The sequence below is a fragment of the Rattus norvegicus genome, chromosome 14 (genome assembly GCF_021556685.1).
Source record: "Rattus norvegicus strain SHRSP/BbbUtx chromosome 14, alternate assembly SHRSP_T2T, whole genome shotgun sequence".
Lineage (NCBI taxonomy): Eukaryota > Metazoa > Chordata > Mammalia > Rodentia > Muridae > Rattus > Rattus norvegicus.
Window position 1 is genome coordinate 90,753,120 of NC_141547.1, and position 11,392 is coordinate 90,764,511.

General features: G+C 47.3%; 1 protein-coding gene across 51 annotated transcripts in view; it reads left to right on the top strand.

The window, feature by feature from the left end:
- Ikzf1 (IKAROS family zinc finger 1) overlaps positions 1–3,828 on the top strand; it is an 88,887-nt gene extending 85,059 nt beyond the window's left edge. For 48 of the 51 annotated variants that reach the window (XM_087583471.1, XM_087583475.1, XM_087583486.1 and 45 more), the window contains one exon: positions 141–3,824. In XM_087583471.1, the coding sequence (XP_087439597.1) occupies positions 141–844 (704 nt within the window). In that variant the 3' untranslated portion in view covers positions 845–3,824. 51 annotated transcript variants of the gene reach the window in all.
- Positions 3,829–11,392: the final 7,564 nt, after the last annotated feature.

The following is an 11,392-nucleotide window of genomic DNA, read 5'->3' on the forward strand; positions in this document are numbered from 1 at the left end:
TTGAAGAACTTAGCATAGTAAGTCCCTGGGCAAGATGGCTCCTTCTCCCTCCTGAGCCCTGGCAGGTGTGTCCTGTCTGCTGTAACACTAAAACACCTTCCTGGGTGTAGATTTCACTCATGGCCGTCTACTTCCCACAGGAGACAAGTGCCTGTCAGACATGCCCTATGACAGTGCCAACTATGAGAAGGATGAGATGATGACATCCCACGTGATGGACCAGGCCATCAACAATGCCATTAACTACCTGGGGGCTGAGTCCCTGCGCCCGTTGGTGCAGACACCCCCTGGTAGCTCCGAGGTGGTGCCGGTCATCAGTTCCATGTACCAGCTGCACAAGCCCCCCTCAGACGGCCCACCACGGTCCAACCACTCAGCACAGGACAGCGCCGTGGAGAACTTGCTGCTGCTGTCCAAGGCCAAGTCCGTGTCATCAGAGCGGGAGGCCTCCCCAAGCAACAGCTGCCAAGACTCCACGGATACAGAGAGCAACGCGGAGGAACAGCGCAGCGGTCTCATCTACCTAACCAACCACATCACTCCGCATGCGCGCAACGGGCTGGCTCTCAAGGAGGAGCAGCGCGCCTACGAGGTGCTGAGGGCAGCCTCAGAGAACTCGCAGGACGCCTTCCGTGTGGTCAGCACGAGTGGTGAGCAGCTGAAGGTGTACAAGTGCGAACACTGCCGCGTGCTCTTCCTGGATCATGTCATGTACACCATCCACATGGGCTGCCATGGCTTCCGGGATCCCTTTGAGTGTAACATGTGTGGTTATCACAGCCAGGACAGGTACGAGTTCTCTTCCCACATCACACGGGGGGAGCATCGCTACCACCTGAGCTAAACCCAGCCAGGCCCCACTGAAGCACAAAGATAGCTGGGCATGCCTCTTTCCCAGCAGCTGGACCCACGGCGGACAATGTTGGGAGTGGATTTGCAGGCAGCATTTGTTCTTTTACGTTGGTTGTTTGAGATTTGATTTGCGTTTAGAAGACAAGTTTTTAATGTTAGAGACAGGATTCCATTGCATCAGGAACGTTCAGAACACCCATCCTTCTAGACGGTTTTGTTGACTGCTAGCTGAGATTTCCCTGATATGTGGCTTCCTAACGCTCTCCCTACCCGCCCCACCCCCAAAACAGAGCCCGAATCTTCAGAGAAATTAATTAAACAATTACCCAAGTAGGAGCAAGGTGGATTTTTCCCTAAGCAGAGTTTATACCACAAAGATTCTCCAAGTCCTCCAAAACAGCACAGGGACATCAGCCTGTGCAGAGACCAGGGCCGAAGGCTGAACTTAGAAAGCTACTATTAGGCCATGTATTGCACGGCAATGCGGTGTCGGAACAAGATGTTTGAGGTGCTGAAGGGAAGGGATTGGAGAGCCATGTGGCTCTTCTTCATTTGCCTGATCACACTCAGCCTCCTGAGGGCTTGATGCCCAGTAAGATGAGCTCACTGCTCTTGTGATCGTTTTTCTATCAGTTCCGTGCCTTTAATGGCCCCAAAGCTCATCACTGCATTTTAGAACCCAATCCTGAAATTGAGACCTTGTTTTAAACTTCTGATACTGTAAAACTTCTTGGAAGCCAAAGCTTTCTTCCAAGCCCCATCCCCAGTTATCTTGGTTCCTGTTCTTCCCTGGGCTGATAGTTCCGGGACCTGCTATTCCATGAAAACAAGCACAACCCACCCTTCACTTCAACTGAACCCCTGTTCTGATTATAGCTATGGACTCGGCTGTCTTGATAAATGTCTTTCCCTGCTCTGGATGTATGTTATTTTCTTTGAAAACCTGTGACACCATTATCCAGAATGACCATTTTTAGATGGAAGAAATATGTGAGCCCAGCATCTCAGTGGCTAAAACACAAAATATCCATACTTTCAAACAAAATTTTTAAATATTCCAAAGCTCTCTTCTATAGACACCCAGTAGCACATGTTTTCACATAAATAGGATACGGGACCATGCAACCTTTATCAAGTAGAGGTATTAGAATGGTGTGAGGTTTGGAGGCAGAGTGTGACCAGTACAGGTTCCCAGAGAACCTGTATAGCCAGACCAAGACAGAGATGTCACGCTGAAGACAAGTCAATTAGCTAGAGGTTCTCAGCAGAAAGGCCTCTCTCAAGAGTCAGTATTAGGGTTGCTACCCTCTATCAGCTCAACAGAAATAATTGTAAATGTTTACAGCACTGTCTTCACAGAAACTTGTTGCTGTAAAATTATAAAAAATGCTGTCTTCTCCCCTGCACTAGGTCAAGCACTGCAGCGCCCCAAGATAGCTGGTAGATACTTCATCTCAGTCAGCAAAGCGTCTCACCCGCTCTTCTCCATCCCATATCACACAGACAATGGCTACTCTCTGAGCCTGGCAACAATCTCTCTGCCCATCTAGTTGTCAAGGCAGGTTGCCACCATGCCAGACATACACATCCCAATTCCATGGTGGCCCAGTGTCTCCACCACCACAAACTCTCTTTAACTTAAATCGCCCTATGAAAGAACACACAACACAATGACCTCTGATCCAATTGATGAGATATAATTTGCTCATCTAGACACAAAAAACCCTGTACACATCCACCCCTTAAGAATATTCATAACAACCTGTAAATGTGCAGAGAGGAATCTTAACATCCGCCTCCATGTTCTCTCCTCTGCTTCTCCTGCCTCCTCCAGTCTCCTCCTCTCTCTAAAATATTTCTCCTGCCCATCCTTCCTTCTCATCCAATGACAGGCCTCCTTCTCTCTTGTACCTGCCTTCACCTGAATGACATCCTACAGAAACTTTCTGAGGTGATTCCACAGAACTGGAGGAGAGATTGTCTATAACAGCTTTTGAGCTAAAATGACGTTCTTAGTCGCAGCTCTCCTGACATACAGGGCATGATCATCACTGGTGGGGGTCGTTCTGTGAAATGCAGCTTGCTTAGTACTACCCCTGGTCACTCCCCACTAGATGCCAGGAGCACCCTAGCTGATACCCAAAACTGTCTTCCCGGGTGCTCCATGGGCGGAAAACTACTGATCTAAACTCTAAATGAGTGCAAAGTACGGAAGTTTTCCAAAAAGTAAAAAGCACTTGAAGCCTTTCCCGGTCAGCAGCCTCAAGCTGTACTGTGTCTTTGCAGTGCTGATGAATTCTATAAATCAGCATTGGCAAATACACTTCAGATACTTCTGAGTTCAAGTGAAGGGACAGAGTTCACAAAGGTATCCCTCTTAAGTCTGTGTTTCTTTGTTTCCAGAACAACATGGCATTTCGAAAGCGAAAGTAAAATTACAAATATAACGACGTACAGTGAATAAAGGGAGAGAATTTGAGGAACTAGAGCTGTGGACAGTTTTTGTTCCATATGCAATTATAGGACTGGCCTTACCCAAATTCACATATTCCAGGTGACAACCTTCCAAGCCTACAATTTGCTGGCAGCTTTTACTCACTCTTGTTCTTAGCAATGAGAGCCATTAAGTATGGTCCAAGGAAGATGGCTCCAAACCCCACCGCCACCCCCGCCCCCACCCCTGACACTGGTAATCAAAGGTTAAAGCGGAATTGTAAATAGTGGCTTCAGGAGCTGTTTTTTAGAATGCTTTGCCCTTTCCTCTCACTGCCTTTTTTAGCCAATATAAATGTCTATTTGCACACCTTTTGTTGTGGTTTTATATTGTAACAGCATTTTTTTGAAACTATTGTATTTAAGATAAGGTTTCATATTATGCCCACAAGTAATTAAATTATGTTTGAAGGTGGCTATATTCTGTATCAAAAGTTGATAATGTTTTTCTTTAGCTGGTAAAGTAGGGTTTTGCATGAGCTCACTTTTTGTTCTGTGGTTTGTTCTGTTACATGGTGTGTGTCTTGAGTACTGCTGTGTAATGAAGCCTGCTGAGATCCCATTGCCCTCTAGCTGTGTTTCAAGTAGCTATCAGAGGCAAGAGGTTCCTAAGAGGAGGCTGACCTGTTGGTGACAGCTGGCAGTCACCATGTCTCATCCCTTCTCCTCGCTGTTACTCCAGCTTCCTCTCCCAGGTTCCTTCTGTGATTCATACCTTAGTGTGCGTGTGTGTCTGTCCTGGAGAGTCAGGAACATCATGATGTCACCATTGCATTATGGCCAAGGGCATGGCCCAGCACCAGTTGCTTCAGACACCAGCACACTGTTTCCAATTTAGAAACAACCACATAATAAAATGTTAGAGTCTTCAATGAGAAGCAGCGATGCTTGTCATAAAGAGGGGGCTTTGTTTATGCTTTTGTTACACTTTGTGCCCTTTTCTTCTTTTGTTTGGTTTTGACTGAATTGTGGCCTTTGTAACATCATCTTGCCAAAAAAAAATTGAACTGAATTTATATAGACATATTATGGCATACCATCTATTTCTCCATCAGTTACAGCAATAAGAGTGGATAAACTCTAAACTCCAGATCTCCCACATTGAACGTCTATGTTCTTTCTGTGGTTTTTCTTTCTTTACGGTGAGCCACAATTAGGCTTGAGATGTACGGCCATCCAAACCCAGGAAGCTCTGTGCATCTGGTGCTACAGCACTCACTGTGAGTAAGTGTGGCCAGATATTAATATGCAATATTGTTTCCAGTCCTTTCTAATACACTTTTTTATGATGTTGTGTGTGGTGGTTAAATCTTCCTGTATCACTACTGCTTCAGATCTTCACCTCCTTGCTGACCGGTACATGGAAGTGAGAGTAAGAGAATGCAGTCATCCCTGCAGCCCTGACTCCAGCCTGATGGTAACTGATCTCTGTTTAGCTGGGAACAAGTGATTTCCACTGGGGGCATAGAGTATCCTTTTGTGCATATTTTGCCTTAGATCACTACAGAAGATATAACAGAATAAATAAATTCTACAAATACTCTGTCTGCCCCACCCAGTGAAGTCCACACACAAGCATAAAACAAGGCCCAGCCATTGTAGGAGTCTGCTGTAGCCCCTCAGAGACAGGAGATAAGGAGCTCAGGCCTTGAAACAAGAAGTGTGAGCAGATACGCAGGAAGAGGCGCAGCCAGTTAGCTTAGCTGGCCAGCAAGGGAGTCCCTGGTAAGCCTCTGAACTTGAGCATCACAGGGAAGTGTTAGCAGACGAGGAGCATCCAAGACAGAACGGACGGGATGGCAGCTTTCATGCCCTGCCTTTTATTCCTCTCCATTTTAAACAAGCACAAGAATCATTCTCAGAATGACTTTCTGACACCTTGGAGCAAGGCTTTCTCTTTCATTTACCTGCCTCACTTTGGAAGAGATCACCAGAAAGCTACTTCAGACTTCACTTCTAAGGAGTGTGTAAATGTAAACACTGGGCTCTTTTCTCTGTGGGAGCCTGGAATGAGCATTGAGGGATAGGAGGGAGGTCCAAGATCCCTAGCCCTATTTCCAGTACTTCTCAGGCATATTTTGATCAGCAGAATTCAGATTTCTATCAGCAGAAAATGATGTGGAAGTTCTGTGACGCCTCAGCTAAACGTCCTTGCCTTCTTTGAAACCGTTTTGATTCTCAGGAAACAATGCTTTGGGCACTAGGGATATGGCTCAGCTAGTAGATTGCTCATCTCAAATGCCCAAGGCCCTGGGGTTCAATCCCCACACACTGGGTGTAGTGGGAAACACTTGTAATCCCAGTGTTCTGAGGAAGGGGCAGGAGTTGAAGGAGGTCTTTGGCTCCATAGGGAGTTCAAGGGCAGCCTTGAATACCTAACACCCTGTCTCATAAAAAAGGAAGAAACAAAACTCTGGCTGTTTCTGAAAGTTGCCTTTTGTCATGGCTTCAGCTAAGACACAGAGCTAGGAGCAAAAGAGATAGAAAATTGAGCAATTAGTGAAAGGCTCAGAGGAAGTTCTCAGATGACCAAAGTGGGAACTCCGTGTTCCTCCATCATTCTGGAAACTTCTGGCTCTTTCTCTGCACCAGTACCCGAAGCAGCAACCAACTGGCACAGCCCCCATGCAGAGGTGAGGTCAAATGCTGCTGTTGCCACACAGCATCCGCCTCGTGTCTTTTCCCAGGCTACTCCCTCCCCAGCACACATACCACCTCCCAGGAAACCCAAAGGGATTTCCATGGCCCCTAGAGTAACACTGCTTTTAGCAGCCCCGTACCCTTTGGCTTCTCTATTCTACTATTAACCTCCACCCTGGGCAAACCCACTCTCAGATTAGCACACAAGAGGCCCAGCCTTCAGTTTGTCAACTACAGCCCTTCTGAGTTTGGGGATGGTGCCCCAGAACTAGTACCTCAGAAGCATCTCAAACCCTACCCTATCTCACCCCTATTGCTCAGTTGCAGCTTCCAGAGGTCACTTATTGAATATTCTGGAGAGGAAAGGATTCATGGGACAACCCCCAGCCCCAGCCATGAGGTGTGTGTGCAGCCAGACCTCCAGTACATGAAGCAAATAATCAGTCAATGCTAGTTCACTGAGGGCCAGTTAGAGCTGTGATTCTTCTGAGCCTGGGGTCACAGTTGTCTGGATAGAGGAACAATGTCTTCCCACAAATAGTCTGAAACAGCTTAGACGAACAGGTGAGAGGTCAAGACGTTCATTTTGCTGCTCTCAAAATCCCAGCTTCCAAGGGTGACCACCCTGCCAGAGCGACCACAGTAGCAGATGCACATAGCCTAACCCTCATGGCCTCAGCCGTTCCCTGCTGGACAGCTCTGACATTCTACCTGGCTTGTTGTGTACATTACAAAGACAGAAGGCCACATGCCAACTACAGTGGGTTTCCCTAGCGACTCCACCCTATGATGCAATTTTCTGTGACTATCTTTGAGGGCCTCCTGTCCCCTGAGTCCTGTTACTGCAGTCTAACCATTTTGGGGGTTCAAAAGTGATTTGTGAAAATGGGGACCTGATCAAGTTACTGTCTCTATCCACAGATCATCCTCAGTGATTGCACTGAAGTTTCAAAGCAGAGTATAGATTCCTCAGTTGGGAACATGGTTGGGGGTGCTTTGCTTTTAGAAAGTGCTCCTAAGAGTATGGTCTGGTTCTTAAGAACAAGATTCTGGAGACCACCATGTCTGTGTTTGAATGTCTGCACTGCAGGCTAAACAAAGGTATGCAACAGTGGACACGTGACCTAACCTTTCCAAGATCCCTTTCCTCACCACCAATGGCTGGAGAGCTGGAGGCTAAAGCTAGTAACCTCTGACAAAATGTGAACACTGAGGCTGGGTCACTCAAATATACCGTTCTTTCTGACTTTTTTATATACTATCCTCTCCCTCTTATTTTATCTCTATGACAACCAGGCAAGCCAGCAGTCCATCTGCACTCCCCTCTCAGATAGCTAACCAGATAGCTAGAGTGGGTAAGCAGCAAGCCTCTCCTCTCTTGTAACACCAGCCACACTGATACATCCTCAGAGTTTGCAATTTCCTGGCAGTTGCAGGGTCAAGCCCCATTGGACACATGAAAGACAGCAGCTGGGAGGCCAAGTCTCATAAAAAGATGGTGCTGGGCAGAGGTGGATAAGGCTATCGGTCCTGGCTCAAGCCCCTTCTCCTTTTAAGGAAAAGTGGATCTGATCTGATCCTCTTGAGCTACAGTGTCACTCTCAGGGAGGAAAATACCTGCCTTCAAAGCAGTCCTCAGTCTGGTCTTCACCATATTGATCCATAGGTTGCGTGTCACATCAGTTTCTCACTGACAAAGAATCACTACCCTCAAGACTTGCCCCAGAGCAACAAGGCAAGTGGCACAGGGCCAGGATCCAGAGCCAAATAGGAAAGAAGGACATGGTTGAGCCAAGGGTAGGGAGCTGGATCTTTCTAAGTATGACAACTGTGGAACATCTCTAGAGCCCAGTGTGTGGTCGGTGGACTTGGGCAGCACCCAAGACTGCAATGGAAGCTATGGCCTGCCCTGCAGCTGCTCTGTGGGGTAGAAGAGACAGCTCTAGGAGAGGGGGAGGGAACATGAAGAGCTGGCAAAGGAAATGAAAATAGTTGTGCATGAAGGAAGGAAAGCCTGTTCAGCAGGCATCCTCAAATTTCATCCTCAAAATAAGAGACCAATTACAAGCCCAAAAGAGGCCAAATGAGGAAGGCAACTGAGGAAGACCTCTGAGCAAATGACCCTGAAGGTCGAGTAGGAAGAGGTCATACAGCAGAGGTAGTCTCTGACCTCAGACCTACCTAACAGAGAAGACACAGTCTTCAGCAACACAGTGCCAAAGTTCAGCTGGTCTCAAGTTCTTAGCCAGATTTTACAAAAAAAAAAAAAAAAGGAAAAAGAAAGAAGACCCTCACTGGTCTGTCTCCTGGCTTCTTCCGCCTTTTGACAAGGCTAAGTGCAGGAGCAAAGTGGACATCCTTTGACCCCTGACTCCTCCCCAAGTGACTACAGACTCTGGGTGTCTGCTTCTGGCAGGATGTCTTAAGCTCCAGCTCAAAGAACAAGTCTGGTGGGTCCATGTACAGCATTGAGCCCCTGGCCCAACGCCCTTAAGTCACAGGCACTTGACCTGGGGCAGAGCAGATGAGCCCTGGGGACTTAGTGAATCGGCACCAAGGGAAGCAGATGTGTTCACCATGGTCCCCAGGCACAACCAGGAACCAGCCACTAGGGGAGGAAATTTGCATAGTAGGGATAATTTGGTACCAAAACTGTCCCCTAACGTGAACTGCATGGATCTCGGAATAGTTCAACAAATTTCACTTCTTCTTTCCCATGTTTTCTCAAGCCAACTAGATATGAGGTAGCATATCTGACTTGTCCAAAGGTTTGGGGGTGTTATTTTATTGTTATTGTTGTCTCCCTTCATGAATCAATCCCAATTCTTTTCTCTTTTCAACCCGCTACTCCCTTATGCCCAAAGTGAGCTTCTGAGCTCCCTCAGAGACCTCTTCTAGGCACATGCCATGTGGGATCATCCAAATGCTCTGACCCAGCACACAGTCACGTGGTATTTCCGATTCACAAACAGCGGTGGTCATCTGCCTCTCTGCTAGTGTACTTGGCCAATGCTGCCTCACTCTGCTGCTTCCCTAGAACCTGCTTGAGCTTCCTCATTGCCATTATCCCTGTGGCTTTCTGTGGGCAGTGGGTGGACCAGTCCCAGAGTGAAAATGGTGTGTGGTTTCAGGGCTCCCCAGTTTCACTCCCCTTCCAGGCCTCCTCCTTTCGTGGTACCACCCTGATTCCTACCCACAGAGGCACAGCCCTTCTCTAACCCTTCCAGGGACTCCCAATTGCCCCCACAAATTCCCACTTCTGCAAGCATCAGGAGCTATTTTTAATAATAGTTTTATAACACGTCACAGGAAGGCCATTGTACATTTATATCCACTGAGACTGTTACCAAATTTTGGGGCGACAAATACTCTAAAATAAACCATTAGTCGATCTATACAGATGCTAGCCAAAGAAAGACTAGCTGGAAACAAATTCCTAAGCCACCAGCAACATGGCCAGATTGCTGTTAAACACACACACACACACACACACACACACACACACACACACACACACACACCAAACCTACACTCTCTAAAGGGACAGGACAATATGAGGTAGGCATAGCCTGCAACAGGAGGTTAGGCCTAGAGCAAGCTTCCTCCTCTTCCTGGTTGGTTGGTCCCAGAGTGTGAAAGGGCCTTGAAGCCTGATCAGCACATACAGATGCTTCAGTTCGAAACTGGAGCCTTTCTTCTTGTTGCAGCTGTTGACTTTAGTTGTGGATTCAAACGAGTGAAAACAGGTTTCTTTTCTTTCTTCACTCCATTTTTAAACATTTAATTTAATTTAGTATATCTCAGAACACAAAAGTAAAGCAGACTTTCTTATGAGTTCAACCTCATGGCCTCAGGGACGATGAAGTGCAGGCGGCTTGTCTATAGGTAAAAGTCATTCTCTCCATCATGACTGTCCTGTTCCCAACCCTTCCAAATCACATCTAATCCTTACTTGCCCTCAAAGTCTTCCCACACTGCACTGGCTGGCAAAACAGAATTCATGGCACTCAGTGTTTGGTGCTTCTTCCAAACCAGATCTGTTCTTAAAGTAAGCTTGTGGTGATCAATCCTGGTACTGGCTGTTAAGTGGTAGGTTGCCCTCCACAGACTGGGAGCTTGGAGGGAGGGAGCTGAGCTGGTTCCAGGCTTCCCAGACCCACCATAATAACAGTCTCCCTGTGTCCTGGGCTCCCTGGTTCCCTGGTCCTGTTCAAGGTGACGATCTGGACCCTCACCCTGTCTTTTGTTTCAGGAGCCCCTTCCCATCACTGCACTCGCTTCAGTCTTCCCCTTAGGAGAGGGGAATGCAGCAGCTCTCACCTTGGGATCACCAGGAGGGGCCACTCCTTGTCCTGGCACTGAGGACAAAGTCTCTTCCTGGAACAGGCAGTGGCCCTGGTGTGAGAAAAGCAGAGAAAAGAGCTATGCACCAGAGAAGGTGGGAGCCACCCCTTGAAAACAGAGAAACTAGCTATTTCGGCAGCAAGTGTAGGACAGAGGGCATCATCCATAGATTGGGACTTTTCTAACTTAAGCAATTGTTGTTCCTATTAGAATATATTGGCATAATCCAGTCCTATAAGCATGGTCAAGTTCCATCCCACTGACACTGATCAGGCCAGAAGCTGACCTGTTAGGTTCCAAGGCCAGTAACTGAGATATGAGAGGACAACAGTTCACTGTTAAGGGGACGCCAAAGTTTTGCCAATGACTGCAAGATTGTTAGGTGTTCAGAGTCAAGTCTAGCACTGAACAGACAGGACCTAGCAACCAGTCAGGATGCAGAGACCAAGGGCATCTCAACCAGCTCTTGAAAAACAGATAGCGGGTAGAATGAATAATGGAAACATGGAAGATACTTAAAACCAGAGGTGCCAAGTAGATGGGGACACAAAAAGAAACAAAAGAAGCAGGACAGTAAATCAATTCAAAAACAGTGACATATGTCACTATCAACATCAAACTATATCAACAGTTACATTAAGTGCCAGTGAGCAAAACACACCAATTACAAGACAGACACTAGCAGAATGAACCCCAGCTAAGACTTGTCTACAGGTTGTAGGCTGCTGGGTGAGCACTGCTCCAAAGTTCAGGGAACGCCCTAGAAGCAGAAGCACAAAGAGAGCCCAGGAATGGAGAGGAGTGCTGAGAAACTCTCTTCTGGAATGACAGCGCTATGGAAGCAGTGTTCAACCGGCACAGGAGCTGCGACTGATGCGGAGTGAGTCCTGCCCCTTCTCTCCTTGAGGAGCCATAGGCAATTAATGATTACCAGGAGACAGGGAGTCGTGTTTCTCAATGGTGTGCCCCTTGCTCAAGCTAACAGTCTCCAACTATGTCTGTGTAACCCTAATGAAATGTAGGGGCCATGCATGCACAAAAAGACATGAAGGAGGACTTGTTA